At 57.8% G+C, this 27999-nt stretch overlaps 1 protein-coding gene and 1 long non-coding RNA gene across 2 annotated transcripts; one reads left to right on the forward strand and one right to left on the reverse strand.

Annotated features, from left to right (window-relative positions):
• Positions 1–69: 69 nt before the first annotated feature.
• On the reverse strand, positions 70–27996 carry GPLD1 (glycosylphosphatidylinositol specific phospholipase D1). The gene is made up of 25 exons (XM_029053215.2): positions 27715–27996; positions 25238–25293; positions 23013–23091; positions 22677–22774; positions 20349–20459; positions 19877–19925; positions 16345–16399; positions 14651–14761; positions 14184–14211; positions 13957–14096; positions 13659–13724; positions 11259–11379; positions 10687–10826; positions 9437–9623; positions 8070–8180; positions 7240–7314; positions 6840–6996; positions 5643–5784; positions 4655–4760; positions 4391–4484; positions 3655–3831; positions 2289–2449; positions 1919–1945; positions 1769–1819; positions 70–485 (listed from the first exon to the last, which is right to left on the reverse strand). Exons 1-25 carry the CDS (start codon positions 27812–27814, stop codon positions 387–389), a joined length of 2541 nt encoding a protein of 846 aa, XP_028909048.2. The 5' UTR covers positions 27815–27996; the 3' UTR covers positions 70–386.
• Positions 2392–4187, forward strand: LOC114807410. Its single transcript, XR_003755492.1, has 2 exons — positions 2392–2478; positions 3674–4187. It is a non-coding gene; the product is annotated as an uncharacterized LOC114807410 (long non-coding RNA).
• Positions 27997–27999: the final 3 nt, after the last annotated feature.

Consider the following 27999-nt stretch of genomic DNA (forward strand, 5'->3'; position numbering starts at 1 on the left):
CATTTGGGACCCGGCGTGGCTCGAGCCCGGGCCTGGGAGTCGGGGGACCTCGGTTGTGACCCCAGTCCATTCTGTGACCTTGTGCGTTTTTACTTCTCTAAAATTTTACCTCTGTAAAACGAGGATAAGAGCGCGAGCCCCGTCGGGGACGGGGACCGTGTCCGACCCGATTAACCCGTATCCACCCCAGGGCTCAGAACAGTGGCGGGCACGGAGGAAGCGCTTGACAAGTACCGTGATTAGAACGATTATTCCGGCCGGCCTAGCTCGGGGCCTCCGCGGGCCAGGCCTGGTCTCAGGGGCTGCCGCTCGACGCCGTCTGACCCGGCCACGGACCCCGAGGAGCCGGAGAGGCTCCGGGGCGGGGGGCGGGGGGGCGGGGGGGGTCAACGGGCAGCTCGGGGCTCGCCGAGGTCGTAGATGTGCAGGGCTCCGGCCATCCTGGCCCCCATCGAGCTCCTCCCGGCGGCGACGACCACCTGATTCTGCACGAGAGAGGAAGCATACGGACGTTGGCCGTATGTACCGAGCGCTCACCGTGGACCGCGGGAAGCGCTTGGGGGAGAACGACAATAAACGGACGCGTTCCCTGCCCGCAGCGAGCCTCACCCCACAGATGCCCGGACGACATCGTAACGACCGTGGTATCTGTTGAGCGCTTACCCTGTGCCAGGCGCCGTACTAAGCGCTGGGGTGGAGGCGAGCGATTGAGGGGTTGGACACGGTCCCCGGCCCTCGTGGGACTCGCCGTCCCAATCCCCATTTTACAGATGAGGTCACCGAGGCACGGAGAAGCGAAGTGAGCGGGGGCACGAAGCGGACAGGGGGCGGAGACGGGACGGCGGGCGTCTCACCCGGACGGCCCCGAGGCCAAACCTCAGTGTTCTCGCCGTGGGCGGGGAATGGGCCCGTCTGTTGTTAGAGTGAACTCTCCCGAGTGCTCAGTACAGTGCTGCGCACACGGAAAGCACTCAATAAATACGGTCGACTGAGGGAATCTTCCTCTCCCGGCCCTGGAGTGTAAAAACGGTGAGCCCCTCAGGTACGCGTCTGTAATTTATTTATATCGACGTCTGTCACCCCCTCTGAGCAGTGCAGTGTAGTGGATAGAGAAGCAGCGTGGCTCAGTGGAAAGAGCACGGGCTTGGGAGGCGGGGGTCATGAGTTCGAATCCCGGCCCTGCCACTCGTCAGCTGTGTGACTGTGGGCGAGTCACTTCGCTTCTCTGGGCCTCAGTGACCTCATCTGGAAAATGGGGATTAACCGTGAGCCTCGCGTGGGACGACCCGATCGCCCTGTATCTCCCCCAGCGCTTAGGACAGCGCTCGGCCCATAGTAAGCGCTTAACAAACGCCAACGTTATTAGAGCGTGGCCCTGGGAGTCAAAAGGACCTGGGTCCTAATCCCGGTTCTGTCACGTGGCTGTGGGGTGACTTCGGGTAAGTCACTCGACTTCTCTGTGCCTCAGTTCCCCCATCTGTACGATGGGCGTTACGACTGTGTGGGACAGGAACTGGGTCTGGCCCCCGTCACCTTGCGTCTACCTCAGCGCTTAATACGGTGCCTGGTACACGGTAAGCACTTAAATACCCCGATTATTAGTCTGTAGGCTCATCGTGGGCAGGGAATGCGTCCTTTCATTGTTCTGCCGTCCTCTCCCAAGCGCCTAGTACAGTGCTCCGCACACAGTCGGCGCTCAATAAATACGCTGGATTAACTGACTTGAGGAAGGGAGGAGAGGCCGGAGGAGAGAGCAGGGGAGGCTCACCTTTCCCTCGGACTTCACGGTGGCGACCGAGCTCCCAAACCGCGAACTTTCCTGGAAGATATCGGCGGGGGCAGGGGGTGCTCGGATCATCCGGGAACCGCGTCCCTGCCTCCCCCGCCCCGACCGGCCGCCCGACGCCGTCGTACTCACCTCCGGAGAGATGAGCACGTACTGGGCCTGGTGGGGGGGGGGGGGGGGAAGAGCACAGGAAAGAATCGTCTCTGTTACCAACTTGTACTTTCCAAGCGCTTAGAACAGCGCTTAACATATACCAAGCGTTTAACAAACACCGTCGTCGCCATTATTCTCTGGGCCTCGGTAACCTCATCTGAAAAATGGGGATGAAGACCCCGAGCCCCAAGTAGGGCAGAGACCGCGTCCAGCCTGATTAACTCGTATCTGCTGCGGCGCTTAGTACGGCGCCCGGCACAGAGTAAGCGCTTAAATGCCATAAAGAGAAAACAAAAGCGGGGGGCCTCCCTCCCTCCAGCTCCCTGCCGACCCCAGCGTCCCGCCTCACCTTTTCCTCGGGACAGGGAGCCATCCACGACCTGCACTTGGCCGTCACGTCGCCGGAGCCCACCCGCTGCCCGTTGTAGACGTAGACCCGGCCGGTGTCCCCTCCGAACAGCCCCAGCGTGAAGTCCTCCGTCCTGGAGGGGGCCGCCACCATCGCCTCGTCTGCCAGATCCACCGCCGGGAAAGGGACGGTGAGCGCCCGGACCGGCCCCCGGGGGGGGGATCGGATTCTTCCTCCACCCGTGACTTTCCTTAGAGACCTCTGAGCGCCCGGCCGGGAATATTTCTCCCTTCACTGCCCCTCTAAATAACGTTGGCCAGAGTCCCGAGGTCTGGGGGGGGAAAGGGTGGTCGCGGGCTGCTTGCCCTTGCTTTCCTCCTCCCTGTAATTAATGTTAACCTCTGCCTGGCCCACTAGACCGGAAACTCCGTAAGGGCAGGAACTGTGTCCACCTACTCTATCGCACCCGCCAAGCTCAGTCCAGTGCTCTGCGCACAGTAAAACGTAAGCTCCTCGAGGGCCGGGATCGGATCTATTAATCCTAACTCTCTCAAGCTCGGTACAGTGCTCTGCACGCGGCAGGGGCTCAGTACGTCCACCTCCCCACAGCTGGTCTGCATCTGGATGGGCACCGAAGGAGGGTCGGGCCCGGGCAGTGGGAAGAGTCGGGGGGGTGGCCCTGCCACTGGGAAGAGGAGGAGGAGGAAAGGAGAGGAGAGGGCGGAGAAGAGGAGGAGGAGGAAGATGGGAGGTGGAGAAGAGGAGGGGAAGAGGAGGAGGAGGAAAGGAGGAGGAAGAAAGGAGAAAGAGAAGGAAAAGAGGCAGAGGAGGAAAAGAGGAGCAGGAGGAAAGGAGGAGGAGGAAGATGGGAGGTGGAGAAGAGGAGGAGGAAAGGAGGAGGAAGAGAGGAGAAAGAGAAGGAAAAGAGGCAGAGGAGGAAAAGGAGCAGGAGGAAAGGAGGAGGAGGAAGATGGGAGGTGGAGAAGAGGGGAAGAGGAGGAGGAAAGGAGGAGGAAGAAAGGAGAAAGAGAAGGAAAAGAGCAGGAGGAAAGGAGGAGGAGGAAGATGGGAGGTGGAGAAGAGGGGAAGAGGAGGAGGAGGAAAGGAGGAGGAAGAAAGGAGAAAGAGAAGGAAAAGAGGCAGAGGAGGAAAAGAGGAGCAGGAAAAGAGGAGCAGGAGGAAAGGAGGAGGAAGAGGAGAAGAGGAAAAGTAGAGGAGGAAAAGACGAGCAAAAGAGAAGGAGGAAGAAAAGAGGAGGAGGAGGAAAAGAGCAGAAGGAGAGGAGGAGGAAGAGGAGGAAAAGAGGAGCAGAAGGAGAGGAGGAGGAACAGAAGAAGAGGACGGAGGGCGCGGGCCTCTCTCTCACCCAGCCCATCGCCGTCCAGGTCGCTGAGGTGCACGGCCTCCCCGAAACGGGAGAAGCGCCGGTCTCCGCTGAAGGTGCTGAGCAGGGCGGGCGCCTCCCCGGCGGACAGCCCGTACAGCCGCGTGCTGCCCCCCTGGTGCAGGGTCGTGGGCACGAACGCCATTTTGGACACGTCATCTGGAAGGGGTCAGAGCGGTGAGGCAGAAACATCTCCAGACCCGGGTGGCTGCCGCCGAGCGGGACGAAAGCCACCGCGTCTCCGTCGCCCCCGATCTCCACCGCCGCCATCCACGCCGGCGTCTCCGGCATCGCCCCGATCCACGCCTCCGTCGCCACGACCGCCGCCGTCAACACCCAACGCCATTACGGGACGGGAATCCCCTCGGGATTTGAACTTCTCCAACGCAGGCAGCCCTCGCGAGGACTCTAGACCGTAAGCTCGCCGTGGGCGGGGAACGAGGCCGCTATACTATTAGCAGTCGGTACAGCGCCGCGCGCGCAGCAAGGGCCCGATAAACACGATCGACCGACAAGGCCGGTGCGGGCGGTGGTTTTCTCACGTTCGAGGATTGAGGCCCCACGGATCACTCCGGGCAGAAACTCTTCCCCGTATTAACTCCGTCTGGGCCCGGCAAATCGGGACGCCCCCTCCTCCCTCCACCTCAGCCCAGGGGCGCGGGGGGTCTGGGAAGCTCGGGAGGGGACCCTCCGTGTCCTCGGGGGGCACCGCACCTACCCCGGGTCGAGGCACCGATGAGCAGCACCTGCCTCGGGGTCCCGTCCACAGCCAGCTGGCCGCTCGACAGCGATGAGCCCAGTTTCCCCATCGCCTGGGGGACGGCGGACGGGGGGGGGGGTCGGGATCTCGGGGTCCCCCAGAATCCATCCCCGGAACCCCGCCCCGGGAGCCGTGACCCGTCCCGTGACGGGTCCCCGAAAATCCACCCACGACGGCCTACCCCCCACCCCCCCCCCCCGGCGCTGCCGGAATTCACCCTACCTTATCTCCGGAGATCGCAAACCAGCTTTGCCGACTCGGTGGCAAATAGCCATTCACCTTGCCCACGCTCTGTTTCTCCTCCCGGTTGTAGAACTGCGAGCCTAGGCTGGACGAGCAATTCTCATCTGAGCGGGGGGGGGGAGGGCGGCGGGGGACGGCTCACGCGGGGAGTAAGCTGGCCGGGGAACGGGTATCGCATCCCCGTTTTGCAGATGAGGGAACTGAGGCACGGAGAAGTTAAGGGACTCGCCCAAGGTAACCCACGGCTGGCAAGGGGCAGAACCGGGATTAGAACTCAGGGCCTCGCACTCCCGGGCCCCTTCCACCAGTCCACACTGCCTCCCGCCCTCTACCGCGGGATACTCCCGACTCCCCGGAGACCCTCCGTCCTTCCCGGGGAGAGCAGAGCTCTCCAGCCCCTCTCATTTATTTTACGGTATCTATTAAGCACTCACTACGTGCCAAGCGTCGAAAACCTAGTGCCGGGGCGGCTAAGATAAGGAGGTCGGACACGGTCCGGGTCCCACTTGGGACTCGCCGTCTTAACCCCCATTTCGACAGAGAAGTGAAGCCACTTGCCCGAGGTCACCCAGCGGACAAGTTGGCGGAGCTGGGATTAGAACCCAGGTCTCGACTCCCCGGCCACCCCTCCGCCCAACCCCCGCGTGGCCTAGCGGAAAGAGCCCGGGCTTGGGAGTTGTTAGAGGACCCGGGTCCTCATCCCGGCTTCGGTCACTCCGCTTCTCTGGGCCTCGGTTCCCCCATCTGTAGAACGGGGGTTAAGATGGCGAGCACGGTGTGGGACGGGGACTCCGTCTAACCCGCTTAGCTTGGCGCCTCCTCCAGCGCTTAGCACGGCGCCCGGCGCCCGGCAAGTCATTTAACAGATATCAAAAAATCAAAAATAGGCGGGACCACGGCCCCTCGCCGAGGGGCTCGGCCCTCCTTCCCCTCTCCCCGACACCCGGCGGCGGAGCCCGTTGCTCACCCGCTCACGTTCTTCCAGGTGGGACTCCCGACCAGCAGGAGGGTTTGCTTCTCCAGGGAGCGGCCGTGAAGCGAATATCCAAACCAGGAGTAGTCTTCCTCTCCCTGCACCGTCCAGTCGGCTTCCTCAACCGACAGCTCGCCTGGAAGATGAGCCCAGACCGGCTCTGTGCTGAGGGGCCTGGTGGCAGATGAACGTCGCGGGGGGGGAGGGGGGCTGCGGCAGGGGGAGGCCTCGTCCGACTAGGGGCTCAGGTGGAGGGGGTCCCTCGCTGAGGTGTCTGTCGCTCCGGAACGGAGGTCCCTTTAGCCAGATTTTTTCCCATCCCACCCCGATTTCCGCTCCCCCCGAGGTCGGGAACCGGGGCCCCGCTTCCCCGAGGGAATAAACCTCAAGCTGGCGGTCACTGTACCGGTCTCGGGGGGGGGGGTTACGGGGGAGGCGTGAGTTAACGGGCGAGAACGTGGGAAACGGAGCCACGTCCACCCCGCCCAGGACTCTGGCTCCGACAACGGCGGCGGCGGGACTCCCGGAGGAGCTCCCGGTCGCCCTCCTGGACACGTGCCCTCGAGGCTTAGAGAAGGACCATCCGTCACCCCCCGACTCTCTCCCCTCGGTGACCCAGCGCGGACGATCCAAACCCCCCCGACTCTCCTCCCTCCCACCCCGCCTCTCCCCCGGCGACCCGGCAGGCACCTCCCTTCCGTAGAACGATCCCCACCCCTCTTGATCCTGCTGACATTTTATAGCCGTGATGCAGAGTTGCTAATAGAAAGCTGTCTCTCGTGATGACGATAACAACTGTGGTATATTAAGTAATTACTACGTGCCGAGCGCTGTACTGTGCGCTGGGGTGGATAAAATTGGGTCGGACCCAGTCCCTGACTCACAGAAGGGTCCCCGTAACAGACGAGGTAACTGAGGCCCAGAGAAGTGACTCGCTCCAGGTCACACAACAGACAGGTGGCAGAGCCGGGATTAGAACCCGGCTCCCCCGGATCCGCGCGCGCGCTATCGGCCACGTGGCTTCTCTGCGCTTTTGTTTTTGGATCCGTTTTCACCCCCCAGCAAGTCTGGGGCGAACTGTGGCTCGCACCGGGACTTTCTCCCCGCTTCCACGCGGCAGCAGGGCCAGGGCAGAGACCCTCGCGGCCGCCGCGTAACAGAATCGAGACCCCCCCCCGCCCCGGACGTCACCTTTGCCGGACCTGCTGCAGCGAGAGTAAAACGCGGCCACGAGCCCCCGCTGCCTCCCTCCCTGGGGGGCGTAGGGCGAACCGACCACCAGATCCGCGGCCCCATCCCCGTCCACGTCCGCCGCCAGAAGCGTCCAGCCGAAATTGCAGTACTTGTCCTGCCGGGAAAACGACCCGTCGGCCCCGACGGGGCGGAGGGCGGACCCCGAGGGGCCGGGCCTCCCAGCGGGCCCCGAGAGGTGGAGGACGGGCCTCCGGAGACGGAGGCTGCGCCCCGGGGGGCGGAGGGTGGGCCGCCGGAGACTGAGGATGAGCCCCCCGGGGCCGAAGGGCGGTCGGACCCTGAGGACGGGGCTCCCCGGCTTGGAACGGGCAGGGGCGGAAGGAGGGGCTCGGCCTACCCGGCAGGAGACGGTGACGTTGGGGCGAGGAGACACGCCTTTCCCTCTGGTCCCGAAGAACACGTACACGGCACCCTAGCAGCGACACGGGGAGAGGGACGGGTCAGGGCCCGGATCCCCATCCCCGGGACCGCGCGCCCGCTCGGCCCCGGACGCCCGGGCGTCGTGGCATCCGGAGGTGCCGGTCCCTTCCCGGCAAGCTCGGGTCAAGGATGCCGCAGGCAACGGGGACGGGTCTCGAAGACCCGGCGGGCCAGAAAGCCACCGTCCTGAGTCTCGTCAGAGGCCCCGACGGAGTCGGGCCGCGAGCCCGGCTCCGACCGCTACCCGGCCGGGGTGGATTCTAAAGAGAGGACCACCGGGATCGGTGGAAGCGGCCGAAGGGGCCAGAGGAGTCGGGGGCGGGGACGAGGATGCGGGCTTGGGGACCCGGAATGACGGTGGTGTGGTCTACAAGGTGGGGGAAGACGAGTTCCGTTCTGGACGGGTCGAGCTCGAGGTGCCGGCGGGACATCCTCGACGGGGTGATCCGGAGACGGGAAGAGACGGGAGAGCGCACGGGAGGAGAGAGCTTGGGGCTAGGGAGGTGCATTCGGGTGCAGGGCACTGTGCTGAGCACCTACGGCGGACAGACCGCTGCTTTGGGCCCTCGGGAGAATCTGCAGGTAGCCGCCTCGCCCGGGAGGGGATTTCAGGCCAGCGGAGGAGACGAGAGAGCCCGCGGCCAAAAGCGCCGGGAGGGAATCGAAATCGCCCCACGTCGGGGGGCCGGGGACCCCCCCCTCCGGGCCCTTCCTCCCCGGAGACCCACCGCCCGGCTGTGTCCTCACCGTGTAGCTGAGCCCGTCGGAGCCCACCGAGGGGGCCCCCACCGCCAAGTCTGGGACTCCGTCCAGATTCCAGTCCATCACGGCGACCGCCGAGCCGAAGCGACCCGAGGGCTGGAGGGGCGGGGGGTGGGGGGGGGACGCGTTACGCCCGCCGCCGCCGGGCCGGCCGGGGCCCGAGGGCGGGCCCCCCCCCCCGGGGTCCGCCGTCGGACCCGCCGACTCCGGCCCGCGCCGGGCCTTCCCCGGCCGGACGAGTCCTACCCGACCCGGGGACGACGGCAGCGGCGCGGGGGATCGGACGCCGGGCGCTCGTCTGCTGGGTGACTTTGGGCGAGTCACTTCGCTGCGCCTCCGTTACCTCAGCTGTCGAATGGAGACCGCGAGCCCCGTGTGGGACGGGGACCGTGTCTCCCCCCGATTTTCTTGGATTCACCCCTGTGCCCGGTACGGTGCCTGGCACACGGTAAGAGCTTAACAAATGCCGTAATGCTCCTCCTCCTGCTCTGGACTGACGGCGCAGGCCCAATTCCATCCCCTCTGGCCCAACCCTCTCTCCCACCTGCCTGGGTCCCTTCGTTCGTCCCTCCTCCCGGCCCCGCGGCGCTTATGACCATCCCCGTGGTTCATTTCTATCGACGTGGGTCTCTCCCTCTAGACCGTAAACTCGTCACGGGCGGGGAACGTGTCATTGCTGTATCGTGCTCTCCCCAGCGCTTTGGTTACCGTGTCCTGCACACAGTAAGCGCTCAGTAGATACGACTGATTAACGGCGGCATCCGTTAGGCCCTTAGTACGTGCCAAGCGCTATTCTACGCGCAGGGCAGATACGAGGTAATCGGGTTGTCCCACGGGGGCCGTGTCACAGTCTCAGTCTCCAGTTTACGGATGAGGAAACCGAGGTCCGGGGAAGGGAAGTGAGTCGCCCAAAGTCACAGGGCAGACAAGAGGCGGAGCCAGGATTAGAACCCGGATCCTCCTGACTCCCAGGTCCGTGTTCTACCCGCTGGGACACGCTGCTTCTAGTCGAGCGAGAAGTCGAGGACCGCGGGAGCGGGGGGCGGGAGCGGGGACGGGCCGGGGTCGGCCGCGGGGCCCTCCGCACGTCGCGGAACCTCTCTGGGTTCGCCGGCAGCGGAACGGGATTGGAGTTTCCCCCGTCCCGGCTCCGGTTCCGCTGACGGACGGAGGGTGACGGGGCCCCGTCCCCGCGGGGCCGGTGAGCTACTCCGTCGTCCCGCCGTTCCCGACAGGGCCTCGGAGCGGAGCGGCGAGGTTCCCGATTACCCCGGAGGACCCCGTTGGGGGAGGGAATGCGAAGGAGGACCCCAGAGGGGTGGGACGGGGAGGGGCCCTGCGCCACCGGTCACCTGGGAGCCCTCCAGGATGGCGTGGGCTTCCTCGTCCAGGTCCGTGTCCGCCGGAGGCAGGCCGAGCCCGTTCGCGTACACGACGTACACCCGGCCGAGCTGGACGCGCCCCGGCCGGCTGTAGCCCGGGGCTCCCACCACCAGGTCGTCGTGCCCGTCCTCGTTCAGGTCAGCCGAGGTCACGGCCCTGCACGGTCAACCGGGTGCGACCCCGAGTTCAACGGGAATCGCGGTATCTCCTCCACCTTTACTAGGGGCCCGCCCTCCGGCTCCACGGAGGACCGTCGGGGCGGATCCGGTCCCAGTCCCCCACGGGGCTCAGAGTCTAATGATAACTGTGGCGTCTGTTAAGCGCTTACTATGTGCCAAGCACCGTGCTGAGCGCTGGGGGGGGGGGGGGGATGCGAGATAATCGGGGCCCGAGTGGGGTTCGTGATCTAAATAGGAGGGAGAACAGGTACTGACTGAATCCCCATTCTGCAGATGAAGGAACTGAGGCACAGAGAAGTGACCTGCCCAAGACTGCACACAGCAGGTAAGTGGGGGAGTTTGGATTGGAACCCGGGTCCCCCGACTCCCAGGCCCGTGCTCTTTCCACTAGGCCACACTGCTTCTCTGAGAGGTTGGGAAAGCGGGGAATCTTTTCCCCCGTTTCAGAGAAGAAAGCAGCGGCCCAGAAAAGATCAGCCACTTGCCCGGGTAGGCGGGCAGTGGCGGGATCAATCGATCAATCGATCGTATATACTGAGCGCTTACTGTCCGCAGAGCGCCGTTCTAAGCGCCTGAGAGAATACAATGCGATAACGAGCAGAGACGGTCCCCGCCCATAAGGAGCTCACGGTCAGAGAAGAAAACAGAGGCCAAGAAAAGTCTGGCGACTCGTCCACGGTCACACAGCGGGTAGAGCCTCCGCCATCTGTCTGCTGTGCGACTTTGGGCAAGTCACTTCACTGGGCCTCAGTTCCCTCATCTGTCAAATGGGGATGAAGAGCGGGCCCCCCCCCCCCCGTGGGACAACCTCATTACCTTGTATCTACCCCGTCGCTTGGCACAGAGTAAGCGCTTAACAAATGCCATTATCATTATTATTAGAGACAGGATTAGAACTCAAGGCCCCCGACTCCCAGGCCCGTGGTCTCTCTACCAGGCCGCGCCGCTCCTCAGAGAGCCGGGGGAGGGCGGGAGTCGCTGTGTCGGGAGAGGGAGTCGGCCCCGGGTCAGTGCCCGGAGTTTGAAGGAATGGCACCTACCAGCCGAGCCTGGCGTAGGGCACACCCACGAAGTAGGAGGCGATGGGGCTGGAGACGTGGTTGGGCGACTCCCGGTTGGCGCCGGAAAACACCGTTTGCATCTTCTTCGCCAGGAGAGAGTACATGGAGGAGACGGAATTCTGAAAGAAAAAGGATCCCCTCGATAGTAAAAATGATCGTGATATCTGTTGAAACGCTTACTAGCTGCCAGGAGGGAGTACATGGAATTCTGAAAGCAAAAGGATCCCCTCGATGGTAACAAGGATCGTGATACCTGTTGAAGCGCTTACCGGGTGCCGGGCACTGTTCTAAGCGCTGGGGTCGATCCCAGGTAATGGGGTGACTACCCTTCGGCACTGAGGTTTCACCCTCACCGCGCATCCGTTCACATTAATGTCCGTCTCCCTCCCTAGACGCCAAGTCCTCCCGGCTCCGTTGCGCTGTTCTCTCCCAAGCGCTTCCTACGGCGCCCTGCACCCGGCAAGCGCCCGGTAACCCCCCCCCCCCGACGGATTGACCGCCGAGCGTTTTCCGCGTGCGGAGCCCCGGACCGAGTCCTCCCTCGCCCTTACCGGGGCCCAGGTGTCCACGCTGAAATAGGCTCCTCGTTCGGTGAAGTTTACGTTCCTCTCGACGTTGGTGCCGATGGGGACGGTCGTGTTCTTGCGGAGCTGGGGCTGGCTCATCTTCTCCCTGGGGACACAGAGCAGCGGGGACAACGGTTAGACCGCGGCCTTCAGGGTTGAGGGACAGATGGCAGAGGCCTTCCACCTCTGAGACCCGGAACGGACCTCCAGGGGTCGGTTAATCAATCGGTCGTACTTACTGAGCACGTACTAGGCGCGGAGCACTGTACTGAGCACTCGGAAGAGCGCCAGACAACAGAATTAGCAGGCGCGCCGACTGCCCGTACCCAGCCTACAGTCTAATAATAATGTCGGTTATCTGTTAAGCGCTTACTCCGTGCAGAGCACCGTTCTAAGCGCTGGGGGAGATCCAGGGTGGTCAGGTGGTCCCGCGTGAGGCTCACAGTCTTCATCCCCATTTTACAGATGAGGGAACTGAGGCCCAGAGAAGCGAAGTGACTCGCCCGCAGTCACCCGGCTGCCGAGTGGCAGAGCCGGGATTCGAACCCGTGACCTCTGACTCCCAAGCCCGGGCTCTTGTGGCCGAGCCACGCTGCTTCCCTTGTCTAGCGGAACTGAGTTGTAAACCAGGAGCAATCAATAACTATCAATAAAATACCCTGGATTTCAGCGGGTGGTAAATGCTAAAAAACACCGTTATCGTTCTTATCATCAGGCCAGCCTCTGCCTTGGAGCTTCTCCACCATCTCCCCCCGGTTAAGATCTCCCAAGGTCCTTATTCAATCGCATTTAAAGAACGCTTACTGAATGCAAAGCACTGTACTAAACCCTGGGGAGAGTGCAGTGTGAAAATGAACGTGACATTCCCCGCCCACGACGAGCTTCGGGTCTAGAGGGGGAGACAGACGTGAATAGGAATGAATAAATTGCGGATAATGTTGGTATTTGTTAAGCGCTCACTATGTGCCGAGCACCGTTCTAAGCGCCGGGGTGGACATAGGGGAATCAGGTTGTCCCACGTGGGGCTCACGGTCTTAATCCCCATTTTACAGATGAGGGAACTGAGGCACGGAGAAGTGAAGTGACTCGCCCACAGTCACACAGCCGACAAGTGGCAGAGCTGGGATTCGAACTCATGAGCCCTGACTCCAAAGCCCGCGCTCTTTCCACTGAGCCACGCTGCTTCTCCACGGATGTGAAGCCGCCCGGGGGGGGTGGGGCCCGGGAGGCAGGTGGTTCTAATCCCAACTCCACCACCTGTCTGCCCTGTGACCTTGGCCAAGTCAACTTCACTTCTTCGGGCCTCAGTTACCTCATCTTCAATTGGGGCTTAATAATAATAATAATAATAATAATGTCGGTGTTCGTTAAGCGCTTACTATGTGCAGAGCACTGTTCTGAGCGCTGGGGGAGATACAAGGTAATCGAGTTGTCCCATATGAGGCTCACGGTTAATCCCCATTTTACAGATGAGGTAACCGAGGCACAGAGAAGTGAAGTGACTCGCCCACAGTCCCACGGCCGACGGGCGGCAGAGCCGGGATTCGGACCCATGACCTCCGACTCCAAAGCCCGGGCTCTTTCCACTGAGCCGCGCTGCTTCTCTGATTGAGACTGTGAGCCCCACGTGGGACTGCGTCCGACCTGTTAAAACTTGCATCCACCCCTGAGTTTGGTACAGTGCCTGGCACATAGTAAGCTCTTAAATACCACATTTATTATTATTAAAATTTATCACCCCGCTTAAGGCCTGGAAATGATCATAATTACGGTATTTATTACGCGCTCACCACGTGTCAAGTTCCCAACTAAACCCCGGGATAGAGTCAAAGTAATCCGATCGGACACAGATCCTGTCCCACACGGGGCTCGGAGTCCAAGGGGGAGGGAGAGCCGGTATTTATTTAATCCCCGATGTGCGGGGGAGGAGGCTGAGGTCCGGGGGAGTTAGGTGACTTGCCCAAGGTCACGCAGCGGGAAGCGGCGAGGCGTAGTGGAAAGAGCCTGGGCCTGGGAGCCGGAGGACCTGGATTCTAATCCAGATCTGCCTCCTGCGTGACGTGGGGCAAGTCACTTCACTCCTCTGGACCTCCGGCACCTCCTCTGTAAAGCGGGGATGCAGACTGTGAGCCCCAAGCGTGACGGGGACTGTGTTCAACCCTCTTATCTTGTATCTGCCCCTGTGCTCGGTAGAGTGTTTGACACCTAGTAAGCGCTTTACAAATACCAGGCTCTTTCCGCCAGACCACGCTGCTTCTCCAACCATCCTACGTGGGCCGGTGGTCCCAGAGGGTCGCGGCGAGGGAGTGGGGATGGCTCAGTGCCAGCCCTCCTCACTATGACCCAGGGGTCAGCGGGCTGCCTCGTCCTTCCAAATCTACTCACCCAAGAGAGCCTCCGGGCTTCCTTCCACAGGTTATGAACAGAGGGTTTTCGGGGACAGTGCAATCCCTGTAGCAACATTGAAATCAATCGATCACATTTACTGAGGGATGACCGTGTACTGAGCACTGTACTGAGTGCTGGGGAGAGTACAGTATAACGGAGTTGGCAGGCCCATTCCCAGCCCACAGGAGCTTAGAGTCCAGAGAGGGAGGGAGGGAGACATATACGTGTATATATATATATATATATATATATATATATCAAAGTTTTTAAATGCCATTAAAAAAACCCCCCTCACCTGGTCCCATTCTCCAACATACGGCCCATTAGATGGAAAATGTTGTTGGACCAAAATGCCATGTCATCCAATCCGCCCAGAAAATACTCCTGAAACTGGTCCACCATGAACGGGGATTTTCTGGCGAAGGTTGGGTAAAGCTGAGGGAAAGAGAGGAGGAAGGAGAGTATGGTCCGAATCCCCGGGATGCGTGGGAATGGAGGCTTTTCCCGGGATGGGGCTATTACCTTGGACACGGCCAGTATCTCTCCGAACCTGAAACGGAAATGGCAATCTTGACCGAAAACCGCGATAAATGGAAAATCCAGCACAAATGATCCGATAAAGACCTCCCCCCCCCGGGTCGCCCCGCCAGACCACAAAGCCCTTGAGGGTAGGAATCATTCATTCATTCCATTTACTGAGCTCTCACTGTGCGCGGAGCACTGTACTAAGCGCTCGGAAAGCACAATTCAGCAATAGAGAGAGAGAGAGAGAGAATGCCCTGCCCACACCGGGCCTAGAATCAGGCCTGTGAATTCTCCCAGGTGCTCCGCCCCCGGTAGGGGCTCACGAGATAATCTCGACTGACGGATCTGGGAGCCCACCGGAGAGCTAGGCTGAGGGAGTGGGAGAAGTGAGTCATTCTGGAGAATCTACTGTCAAGTAAATTCGTTTTCCCTGAGAAAATTCTACGTCACCGGGTCCCACGTACAACTCCAAGAACTGAAGATAGGTGCAGTCGGCAATTACGTCTTGGGTAATGACCTCCTCTCGTCCGTAGAGCTCCTCGTAGATCCCTACCAGATCTCTGACGGGCACGTACCTAAGAAGCACAGGGCAGTGAGAGGAAAGTACAATTTCCAGCTCTCCCGCCCCACCGGTCAATCAATCGGTTGTATTTATTGAGCCCGACCTAGGTGCGGAGCACTGTACTGAGCACTTGGAAGAGTGCCAGGCAAGAGAATCAGCAGCCGCCTTGGCTGCCTGTACCCGCCCCGTAGTCTAGAGGAACCGAGTTGTAAACCAGGAACGATGGATAGGTGAAGCGCTCCAGATACCTCGGAATATTCTTCTATCGAACAGATATTATCAAGTCTATATCCGGGAGCTGCCTGACGCAGGAGAAGCTTCTTGGCTTAACGGTCAGAGCCCGGGCCTGGGAGTCGGAGAACCTGGGTTCTAATCCCGGCTCCGCCACTCGTCTCCTGCGTGACCTCGGCCAAGTCGCTTCACTTCTCTGTGCCTCCGTGACCTCATCCGCGAAATGGGGATTCAGACTCTGAGCCCCCTGTGGAACAGGGACCGTGTCCAACCTGAATGTCTTCTACCTACCCCAGCACTGAGTGAGCACTTAAATCCCACAATAATTATTATTATTATTATTATCTCCCCGGCGCCAAGTTTGGAGCCTGCCACTTAGTTAATGCTTAAAGACTGTAAAATCCAAATCCAAATCTGGATATCAACTGTAGCACACAGACCGGCGTGGCACACGGCAGTCAGGAAAGGAGTGGTTCTCTGGGAGCAAAAGTTTCATAAGGATCGAGAGACAAGCAGGCAAAAGTGAGAATAAATGCCAGGAGCTGCAAAAACCAAACATGACAACAGGATCTGGGAGACAGAGAGCGAGGGAGATCGTGTGTCTTGTGTGTGTCTAGTGTGTAGGTGGGTATCCTCTGCTTTTTAAAAAATGATCTTTTCCTCCCGAAATGTGTAAATGGAATTAAACGTTAGGATAAGGTGCTCTCAAAATGTCCATAATGCCTGTTTCTAAGTTTCAGATGCTTGGGTTATGCCTATCCCCCCTCCAGTCAATAAAACCAACCCAGGGGCAAGGAGAAGCAGCATGATCTAGCGGGTAGAGCCCGGGGCTGGGAATCGGAAGGATCTGGGTTCTTCCTGATCCCGGCTCCGCCACTCTGCTTTGTGACCTTGAGAGAGTCGCTTCACTTCTCTGGGCCTCAGTTCCCTCATCTGTAAGATGAGGATTGGGACTGTGAGCCCCACAGGAGACATGGACCGTGTCCAACCTGATCTGCTTGTATCCTCCCCTGCGCTTACAACAGCGCCTGGCACCTAGGAAATGCTTAACAAATACCGCAAAAAAAAAAAAAGTTAGCTACCGCCAACGAGCGGATTTTGGGGGAGTCGTCTTCGACGTTCTCCTCCAATAACAACTCTGATTCCAAAAATGACTGGCTTAAAGAGGGGAAGTCAAAGAGATTTTAGTTCGCCCATCTGACGAGGGATTAACCGGGACATTTTTCGAAAGAAGTCCGTCCCTTCCGGTGGAAATCCCCTTCGAATCCCGCCCATTCAACTCTCTGAGAGAGTATCAGGGAGGCAGGAGAGCCACCGGCCCCCACGAAGACACGGGCCGCGTATTTAAAGAAATAATGGTCTTACCAGCCCCGGGAGAGGTAATTAAAATTAAACTCGAACTGGCTCAGCACATCTCCTCCTAGAAGGGCAGAGAAACAATTCAGGCTCCGCGTTAATGAGTTAGCAACAACTCAAACATCTGTTTATTTGTCCTCGGGTCCCTACCGGGGGAATGGATGTGGTTCCCATGGTAACTGACTCCTGTCCAACTCCATCTTCCTCTGTCTAAAGGAGTAGGGAGCCAGGTGAGGGGTTGGTTGAAAGCGAGCGCGACCTTCGCAACCTTTAGCTTGTGCAGCAGCATGGCCTAGCGGAAGGAGCCTGACCCTGGGCGTCAGAGGACCTGGGTTCTAATCCTGCTTCACCACGGGCCTGCGGGGTGACCTGGGGCAAAATCGCCTCACTTTTCTGGGCCGCAGCTTCCTCGACCCCAAAATGTGGACTCTGATCGCTGTTCTCCCTCCTACCTAGGCTGTGAGCCCCATGTGGGACAAGACCATCTCGGATCTACCCCGGCGCTTAGTAAACATAATAAGCACCTAATGCCACAGTTGTTATTTCATTTCTCTGGGCTTCGGTTTCCTCATCTGTAATTGGGAATGAAATACCTGTTCTCCTTCCTCCTTTGACTGTGAGCCCCGCGTGGGACAGAGAGTGTGTCCAACCGGATTATCTTGTATCTGTCCCGATGCCTAATATAGTAACTGACACGTAGCGAGTGCTTAACAAATATTGTTATTACTATGATTTAAAACGTGGGGAAGGCTGTGGTAGTTTGGAAGAGGGAACGGTTTGGCAACTGCTCAAGGGAATAGCAGCAACGGGTCGCCTCTTGGTGGGTTGCCTTTTTTTTCTCCTATGGTATTTAAGTGCTTACTATGTACCCTGGCACTTACTAGCCCCCTTTCCCTCTGCTCCTGCCCCTCCCCTCGGCACTGTGCTCATTTGTAGATATTTTTATTACCTATTTATTTTGTTAATGAGGTGTCCATCCCCTTGATTCTATTTATCGCGCGATTAAATTGTCTTGTTTCTGTCCGTCCGCCTCCCCCGATTGGACTGTGAGCCCGTCGGTGGGCAGGGATTGTCTCCGTTACCGAATTGTCCATTCCAAGCGCTTAGTACAGCGCTCTGCACTTAGTAAGCGCTCAATAAATAATATAGAATGAATCGAATGAAGGTAGCGGGCACTCTACTAAGTGCTTGAGTAGATGCGAGATAATCAGATCCCGGGGGATCTACGGAGGGAGAGAGAATGGTATTAAATCCCCATTTTGCAGATGAGGGAACTGAAGCCCGGGGAAGTGAAATGAATCGCCCAAGGCCCTACGGCGGGTAAGCGGCGGGGCCAGGATCACAACCCAAGTTCCCCGACTCCCAGGCCCGGGCTCCTTCCCCAGGGTCACGTTGCCTTTCAAAGTCCACAGTAGAATTACAATAGTGGTGATCCGCCATCATCACCGGAGTGGGTCCGTCGTAAAAATTCCGAAGCTTCCAGAATTTAGAGCGGAAGCCAGAGCAGGGAGGGTGGGAGGGGACTAGAAGGGGACTAGAGAAGCAGCACGTATTAGTGACAAGAGCCCGGGCTTGGGAGTCAGGGGACGTGGGTTCTAAAAGAATACCCAGCGTGGCTCAGTGGAAAGAGCCCGGGCTTTGGAGTCAGAGGTCATGGGTTTGAATCCCAGCTCTGCCACTTCTCAGCTGCGTGACTGTGGGCAAGTCACTTCACTTCTCTGGGCCTCAGTGACCTCATCTGTAAAATGGGGATTAAGACCGTGAGCCCCACGTGAGACATCCCGATTCCCTCGTGTCCACCCCAGCGCTTAGAACAGTGCTCGGCCCATAGTAAGCGCCTAACAAATACCAACATCATCATCATTATTATTAACCCCGGCTCCTCCGCTTGACTGCTGTGTGACCCCGGGTAAGTCGCTTCACTTCTCCGTGCCTCAGGCCCCTCGTCTGAAAATGGGGGCGAAGAATGGGAGCCCCACGAGGGACAACCTGATTACCCCGTATCTACCTCAGCGCTTAGAATAGTGCTCGGCCCATAGTAAGCGCTTAGCAAATGCCATCGTTTTTATTATTAGAATCCAACCGATCCGAAAGACCCCATCGCTCCCCGAGCCTGGAGCCCTCCTCTTCTTTCTCCTCACAGCCGCTGCCCTGCCGGGCAGGGGCAGGACTTTTCCGGGGCGGGGGACGTCTCAGGAGCCGGTCCCACTCCAGCCAACGCTTCCTCTCTCCAGCCGGGCCCTCTCGCTCCGGCCTGGCGGACACGATTCCACGTCCACCCGGGGCACGTCGGTTGCGCCGCCTCGGTTGGGAAGCCAGGTGGCCTAGTGGAAAGAGCTCCCGCCCGGGCTTAAAAGGACCGGATTTTCATTCAATCGTATTTATTGAGCATTTACTGTGCGTAGAGCACGGCACTAAGCGGTTGGGAGAGTACGGTATAGCCATCAACAGACACATTCCCTGCCCACAGTGAGCTTAGAGTCTAGAGACGATCCGACAGCCCAGAGGGCTTCTCGTCCCGGTTCTTCCACTTGCCTGCTTGCGTGAGCTCGGGCAAGTCACTTCCCTTCTCTTTACCTCATCTGGAAAATGGGGATTCATCGCCTGTTCTCCCTCCTAACTAGGATGAGAGCCCCACGCGGGACAACCTGATTACCTTCTATCTACCTCAGCACTTAGCACAGTGCTTGGCACACGGTAAACACTTAATTCTACAATCATCATCATCATCATCATCATCATCAGTTTACCTCTTGCTACTGGTAGGGGAGGTGAGCACTTAGTTAATCACTCTGCTCCCGCAGCTCTTTGGTCCGTATCTCTCAACTCTTCTCCTGTCCCCTCGCCATATTTTATTTTAGCATCGGTCTCTTCTGCTGGATTGTACGCTGCTGGAGGGCATGGATCGTGTCTCTTAACTCTAGCGAACCCTCCTGAGCACTTAAAACAGTGCTCTGCAAACAGTGGGTGCTCATTCATTCAACAGTATTTATTGAGCGCTTACTATGTGCAGAGCACTGTACTAAGCGCTTGGAATATACAATTCGGCAACGGATGGAGACGATCCCTCCCCCCCCCCCCCCCCGCCAAACGGCCGGCTTACAGTCTAATCGGGGGAGACGGACAAAAACAAGACAACGTGATCACGATAAATAGTCCAATGCACCGTTCTAAACGCTTGGGTGATTCATGAGAGGCCCATGCCATGGTAACTGCCCAATCAGTCGTATTTATTGAGCGCCTACTGCGTGCAGAGCACTGTACTAAGCGCTTGGGAGAGTACAATAGGACAATAAACGCATTCCCTGCCTACAACGAGCTTACGGTCTAGAAGGATTCCTGCCCACAAGAAGTTTTTACTCTACCAAGGAAGAAAAGGAACTATCCACTAGGTTTCCCTACGCACGAGCTGAGGATGTGGATGAGGGCAAGAGGCAGCTGAAGGGTCGACGTGATTTGGTGACAGTTGGTCGGAAGTGGGGGGATTAGAAACGGGGAGGAGTAGCTACAGGCAAGGATCAGAGAGGCGAATGAAACCTACCAAAATCTCCGGCTCGATGAGCTTCACTGTAAGAGCCGTGAAAATCAATCTAAAGAAAAGGAAAAACACTTTTCATTCGACCGTATTTACCGAGCGCCTACGGCGTGCGGACCGCTTGGGAGAGGACAGTACGACGGAGTTGGTAGACGTGTCCCCTGCCCACGAGACGGTTTAGAGGGGGAGACAGACATTAATACAAATAAACAAGGTGCGTGCACGTGAGCGCGGTGAGGCTGAGCGTGGGGGGGGCGGGGGGTGAATAACTAATAATAAATGGATAATCTATGCCTAGCTTTGATCAGACACAATAGCAGGAGGGAAACTCAGAGAGAAAGACCGGTCGTCCTCATCTGAGATTTCTTTTTTTCCCGTTGCCAACAAAGGGGAAAGTTTGAGATCGAGTCCCGTCTGTATTGATGATAACGATAAAGCCAGTGGTGAGAGGATCGATAGCAGGCAGAGAGGCACTCACGGCTCCCATGGTCCTCAAGAATCCCTGCTCAATGCCGAGGCCGTGCCAGCTCACATCTGCCACCATATGGGAGGAAATGCCAAACAGGAAAGCCACCAGCTTCTCTGTATCCTGTCCAACGACAATACGTGTTCCTCAAGTCGGGCATTTTATCCTTTTCCCGCTATCCGTTCAGCGCTTACTCCGTGCCGGGCACCGCACTGGGTGCCGGGGTCGAGACGAGCTTAGTCAGGGTGGACACGGTCCATGTCCCACGGGGGGGCTCGCGGTCTTGATTTCCATTTTACAGACGAGGGAACCGAGGCACGGAGAAGCCACTTACCCAGAGGCACAGAGTAGACGAGAGGAGGAGCTGGGATTAGAACCCGCAACCTTCTGACTCCCAACCCCATATTCTATCCACTAGGCCACGCTGCTTCTCGGGTAATGGTCTTAAATAATAATATCGGCGGGGCTTCTTAAACGCTTACTATCTGCCGGGGACTGTAGTAGGGCCCGGGGAGATGCAAAACGATCAGGTTGGACACAGTCCCTGCCCTACATTCATTCATTCAGCCGTATTTATCGAGCGCTCACTGTGTGCCGAGCACTGTACGAAGCGCTTGGAAAGTACGGTTCAGCTTCAAAGAGAGACGATCCCTGCCCCCCGTGGGCTCAAAGTCAAGAAGGGGGAGACGGACATCGCTATAAATAGAATTATAGATATACATATACACACCTCAAAACGAGTAAACAGGCATTAATAATAATGTTGGCATTTAAGCGCTTACTGTGTGCAGAGCACCGTTCTAAGCGCCGGGGTAGACACAGGGGAATCGGGTCGTCCCACGTGGGGCTCACGGTCTTAATCCCCATTTTACAGATGAGGGAACTGAGGCCCAGAGAAGTGAAGCGACTCGCCCACAGTCACCCAGCTGACGGGTGGCAGAGCCGGGATTCGAACTCACGACCTCTGACTCCCAACCCCGGGCTCTTTCCACTGAGCCACGCTGCTTCTCTGTATAATAGAGAAGATAATATTTAATAGAAATAGAAGGAGCTCAGACTGGAAGCGGGAGGGAAAACGGACACCGAATCTCTATTTTCCAGTGGAGGAAACCGAGGAACAGAGAAATCAAGTGACTTCCCGGGTGGAGTCAGAATTAGGACCCAGATCTCTCGACCCCCAGGCCCGTCCTCTTTCCACCAGCCCAGGCCGCAGATCGATAAATGGACGGCACTTATGGAGCACCGACCGGGTGCAGAGCACTGCGCCGGGCGCTTGGGAAAGTACGCTAGAGCAGAGTCGGTAGATCGGTTCCCTGCGGGCAGCGTGTCTAAACAGTGAAAAAAGCGAAACAACTGACGGTGAAGCCTCAAAGGGTTCATTTCAACAGCCAGGTCAGAAACTGACGTTCAATCACCTCCAAATACAATCGCCAAAACAAACTCACAGAGACCAGGGTCGAGGTCAGGGACTGAGCCGAGCAGCTACCATGTTAAATTAAGTCGAGAAGCAGCCCGGCCTGGTGGAGCGGGCTCGGGCCCGGGCGTCGGGAGGACCTGGGTTCTAATCCCACCCAGCCACCCGTCGGCTGGGCGACCTCAGGCGAGTCACCTCGCTCCTCTGTGACTCGGTTGCCTCATCGGCAAAATAGGGATGAAGGCCGCGAGCCCCGTGCGGGACACGGACGGCGTCCAGCCCGATTTGCTCGTCTCTACCCCCGCGCTCGGTACGGTGGCTGGCACGCGGGGAGCGCTGAACAAATACGATTTAAAAGAAAAAAAAAAAGGTCGATCTGTGAAATCCGCGGCGTGTCCGGTGGCTGACCAGAAGCTGGCGGCGATGTTCGGATCGTATCATTTTTCCTGAAGTCCGCCGAGAGAGAGAGACTCTCCGTCCGACGGCTTCGATGACGGACGCCCGAATTGCATTTAGTACGGAGTCCCGAGGGCTTGGGAAGTCCGACCGGGCAACAGATAGAGACCATCCCCACCCAACAGCGGGCTCACAGTCTAGAAGCGGGGTGACGGACAGCAAAACAAGTAGACGGGCATCGATAGCATCAATAGAAATAGAATTATAGACCTATGCAAATCATTCACAGAATCAACGGACTAATCAAATGATAAATGCGTACTTCTGTGTGCCTCCGGCCCCTCGTCTGTAAAACGGGGCTCGAGACCGTGAGCCCCACGCGGGACGGGGACTGGGTCCAACTGCTTTTGCTTCTATCCACCCCGGCGCTCGGTACGGTGCCTGGCACACAGTAGGTGCTTAACAGAGACCATCATCCCCATCGCCGCTCTGTAGGTTGCCACAGAAACCCCAAGAGGGGTGGCTTTTACCTGCTCCCAGGGAAGAGGGAAGTTTTCGCGGACGTAGCGGACGCTGGCGTTGAGAAACGGAGCCCAGTGGGTGTCTTCGGACACTTCGTGGAATTTTCCTGCCCAGGGAAAAATAAAAGGGGCGGCGGGGTGAAAGGGAATCAAGCTCCCCCCGATTTGGTTTTGATGATCATCTGTTAGCTCTTCATTCTCCCCTTCCCAATCCTCCCCCCGCCTCTCCTTTCTCAATTTGGAGCGAAGACAGCGAACCACAAAGCGCTAAACCTCCGTCCCCTGGAAGGCTTTTGTTTTGTTTTTAATCAACGGTCATCTGTTACTTACAAACCCCGGCCTCACCTAGCTTGCAGAACTGAGGGTAAAAGGAGTCAGGATAGACGCTCCCAGCCTGATACGCATCCTGATGTTTCAGCAAGAGCTGAGGAAGGAAAAGAGCAAAAAGGATCAATAATAATAATGTTGGTATTTGTTAAGCGCTCACTATGTGCAGAGCACTGTTCTAAGCGCTGAGAGAGATACAGGGTCGTCAGGACGTCCCACGCGAGGCTCACGGTCTTCATCCCCATCTTCCAGATGAGGTCACCGAGGCCCAGAGAAGTGAAGTGACTGGCCCACGGTCACACAGCTGACAAGGGGCAGAGCCGGGATTCGAACCCATGACCTCTGACTCCCGAGCCCGGCCTCTTTCCACTGAGCCGCGCCCCTTCTCGATAGGAAGGAGGCGCTTCTCTAGGGGTAGATCGAAAAGGTCCCTGAGGGCAGGAACCCCCCTCCGACCCCTCCCTAGACCTTAACCTCATTGCGGACGGGCGAAGCCTCCATCATAATGTAATAATAATAAAAATGTCGGTATTTGTTCAGCGCTCACTATGTGCCGAGCACCGTTCTAAGCGCTGGGGGAGATACGGGGTCAGCGGGTGGTCCCCCGTGAGGCTCCAGTTAATCCCCATTTTCCGGCTGAGGGAACTGAGGCCCAGAGAAGTGAAGAGACTCGCCCACGGTCCCGCAGCGGACAAGCGGCAGAGCCGGGAGTCGAACCCGCCACCTCTGACTCCGAAGCCCGGGCTCTTTCCGCTGAGCCGCGCTGCTGCCCCAAGTCCAGTCCCCACGTACCCTTCCAGGCGTTCAGTACAGCGCTCTGCACCACAGTAGGAACTCAAATACCGACCGACCCTTTTCTAGTCATTTCTCCTTACACGTTACAAAGTCAAAATGACCAATGCAAATACCCCGAGGAGGCGGAGAGAGAGAACAGCATCGGCGGCATTTAAAAAGCACCCACCTTGTGCAGAGCACTGTTCTGGGCGCCTAGTGGGTGAGGAGCCCCTGTACAGCAGCATGTTCACGCTGAGAAGCAGCGTGGCTCAGTGGAAAGAGGTCGTGGGTTCTAATCCCGGCTCCGCCGCCTGCCAGCTGTGTGACTTGGGGCAAGTCACTTCACTTCTCTGGCCCTCAATTCCCTCATCTGGAAAATGGGGACGAAAACCGTGAGCCCCACGTGGGACAACCTGATGACCTCGTGTCTCCCCCAGCGCTTAGAACGGTGCTTTGCACATAGTAAGCGCTTAACAGATACCATTTTTCAGTGCTCTGCCCTCAGTAAGCGCTCAGCGAATACGACCGATGCAGAGCACTGTATTTGATTTCCCTAGACGTCAGAAACGTGGTGTCTGCCCTGGAGAATCTCTCCGTCTGACGGACGAGTTTATAATCCAACGTGGAGTAGAATCCCAGCTTGATCCAAAACACCTCTTCCTATCGGCAGCCGTGAGGGTATTCGATTGTGTGCAGAGCACTCTCCTAAGCACTAGGTAAGAGTACTTAGCCAAGGACGCTTAACCTCCACCCACATCTCTGCGACTCAAAAATAGCAAAAATAACCCGTTTCCACATTAGTGCCGCGAAGCTCTTTTTTTAAATGGCATTTGTTCAAGCGCTTACTCCGCGCCAGGCACCGTCCAAAATGCTGGGGTACATACAGGTTAAATCAGTCTGGACGCGGTCCGCGTTCCACTCGGGGCTCACGGTCCCGACTCCCATTTTACAGGCGAGGTAACCGAGGCACAGAGGAAGTGAAATGACTTGTCCGAGGTCACACGGCGGGCAAGGGGCCGAGCTGGGATCAGAACCCAAGTCCACCCGACTCCCATTCCCGGTCTGTTCGGAACAGGTCTACCAGATCCGTTAGCGTATACTCTCCCAAGTGCTTAGGACAGCGTTCTGCGTCCAGTAGGCACTCCGACACCGTTGATCGATGGAACGATCTGGCTAAAATCCCATCCCCAACTGGGGTTTGGGTTGAGAACCAAGCCGGGAAGCTGGATTTTGTCTTTGAAGCGATCCACCTAAATAGCGCAGATATTCGTCGTTCTGGAAACAAAGCCCTGGCGATATGGAATCCTTAATTCCCTGGGGGGGAGACCAGAAAACAGCAGCCTCACGAACCCTACATCATTTGCGTTCTGCCGGACGCCCGAATGAGAGAGCTCGGACACGCAAATGAATGGCTTGGTTTTGCGGCCAAGATAAAGAACCGCCCAAAAAGTAGAAAATGGGGTTTATACCTCTCGGTAGTTCACTCTCCCGCTCTCCAGGTGGAAGAACTCCAGGGCCCTGTGAGCTGAAAAGAACCAATCCAAAAATCAGAATAAATCAGGGAACACATCCGCCGACTCTTTTATATCGCACTCTCCCAAGCGCTTAAGCACGGCGTTCTTCCGCACGACGAGGGCTCGACAGATACGGACGATCGACAACTAGCCCTGCCCGATTCAAGCCGGAAGGCAGGTCGTTACGCCGCCAACTAAAACACGGTATTTTCCCAAAGCCCGTCGCATTACTCAGCTCAACCGGTCCTCACGCCATCCCCACGAGGCGGGGAGAGGCGGAGGTCGCCGTCCCCACTTTACAGAGGAGGAAACCGAGGCTCAGAAAGGTTAAGTGCCCGAGGTCACACAGGGGCAGGGCGGGCCGGACTAGAACCCGGGTCTCCTGACTCCCGGGCAACTAGGATACGCCGGAAAGACGAACGTTCCTCCTGGACACGACTGCCCCTCGCAATGTTCAGCGCGCTTAGCGGCGCCCTTTCTAGTCCGAAAGGTTAAATCAGCACATCCATGATTCAAACTGAGGTTTGTTTGCATAACCGAGGGGGGGGGGGGGGAAAAAGCCCCTCGGAAAACTGTCCAAATAGGCCATGTCCCCAAGTGTCGGCCAAATCGCATTTCTTTCTTCAAAACTTCGATTGTCCCCAAGGTCAGGTCCTTACTTTGAAATGCAATAACAACCACCCGGATACCTGCCTTCACCGTTTAGTTAAAACCCTTCCTCCCGCCACAGTTTCGGGGGGTTTTGACCGTCAGTTAAAACCCTTCCTCCCGCCACAGTTTCCGGGGGTTTTGACTGCACTCACATCCTACTGAGAAAGGCCAGCAGGCACCTGATTTGAATGTGACGTCGGACTTAATCACCCTTTTCAAAACCTAATGTTGGTATCTGTTAAGCGCTTACTATGCGCAGAGCACTGTTCTAAGCGCCGGGATGGTTACCGGGTCATCGGGTTGTCCCCCCGTGAGGCTCACAGCCTTCATCCCCATTCTACAGATGAGGGAACTGAGCCACAGAGAAGCGGAGTGGCTTGCCCACAGCCACGCAGCTGACAAGCGGCAGAGCCGGGATTCGAACCCGTGACTTCTGACTCCCAGGCCCGGGCTCTTTCCACCGAGCCACGCTGTTTCTCTAACATCTCCCCTTCTCAAATCTAAGGAAGAGATGGGTGAAGATTACGGGTCTTTTGGGTCACGGGGAAGCATCTCGGCCTAGCGGGAGAAGCCCCGGCCCGGGAGTCGGAAGGCCGTGGGTTTTAATCCCGGCTCTGCCGCTTGTCTGCTACGTGACCTTGGGCAAGTCATTTAACTTCTCTGTGCCAGCGTTACCTCATCCGTAAAATGGGGACTAAGACCGTGAGTCTCACGTGGGACAGAGACCGGATCCAACCCCTTTGACTTGCATCTACCCCAGCGTTTAGTCAAACGCCTGGCGTATAATAAGCCCTTAAATGCCATTAAGAAGAAAACTGGGGACACTGCGTAAGCTCACTGTGGGCGGGGAACGTGTCTACCGACTCGGTCGTACGTTACTCTCCACGCGGTAAGCGCTCAATAATTTTTGATCGATCGAATGGTTGCGAAGAGTGGGGTGGTTTTGCCCTCACGAGGAAATAAGCTGGCAGACTAGTCTTTTAAGGACAGATGTCACCGGGAACTTTTCAGACCTACGCCTTAGCGCGAAGCCACCGCCTCTCCGGACAATAAAATAAAGGAGAGACATTCTCGCTCTTCCCTTCTGCGAAGCTGGCGGCAAACGCCGCAGGATTCTGAATACGAACGCCCAACACATAGCCTTCCAGAAGTAGCCCGACGATTAACGGAACAGAAGTAGCTCTCAACCAACTTTCGGGCCTGAGGTTTGACTGCTTGGATGAATTTTTACTCTAACCCCAGGGGAAATTTCCTCTATGGTCAACGCAACCGGCATCCTTGGTCCCCGCGTTGGGTTTTTTGGATTAAAGAAGAAACAAAACATCTAAACCCAAAAAATCATCCCCCATTTAGGAAATAGACGTGACCGTTGGGAAGCCGGAAATCAAGTTTGAAATAATTTCCCTCGAGGAACCAAGAGGAGCCGCGTGGCCTAGCGGAGAGAGAGCAGGGGCCCGGGAGGTAGAAGGACCTGGGTTCTAATCCCAGCTCTCCCGGCGGCTTGCTGGGTCACCTTGGGCAAGTCGGTTCTCTGTACCTCGGTTTCCTCCGCTGTAAAAAGGGGACGCCCGTTCTCCCTCCTTCTTGGACCGTGAGCCCTCTGCGGGACGGGCACCGAGTCATGAATTTTGAGCTAATTTGTGGGTACCTAGAACGGTGAAGAATAAGCACTTCGCAGATCCCCTCGTCAAGAAAGAAAGGAGCAACACCCACTCTTCCTCACTGGCCGTCTAAGCCTCTTTCCTTCCGGGACTTGAGCAACCCAAGTCTCCCACGCTTACCTATTTCGATATGTGTCGAAATTCCACAGGGCAGACACGGTGGACACAGGTGGCAGAGCCCTATCGCCAGCAGGACGGACCAGTTCCTAGAAGCAGACATGTCGGTACGGCACCGGCCCAGAAAGGGGACGGGAGAGATCCTTCGGGGCCGGGATGGTCCTCTCCCGTTGGCACGCGAGCCCCGGGTCCCCGGTCTCCCTGCGGGGCAGGTCACCGACCCGGCAGCTGAGCCAAGTTTCGAAATGAAATTATTTTCCGACGACGACAGGGTCACCCGCTGTTTGG

This window comes from Ornithorhynchus anatinus, chromosome X2 (genome assembly GCF_004115215.2).
Source record: "Ornithorhynchus anatinus isolate Pmale09 chromosome X2, mOrnAna1.pri.v4, whole genome shotgun sequence".
NCBI classification, from domain to species: Eukaryota; Metazoa; Chordata; class Mammalia; order Monotremata; family Ornithorhynchidae; genus Ornithorhynchus; species Ornithorhynchus anatinus.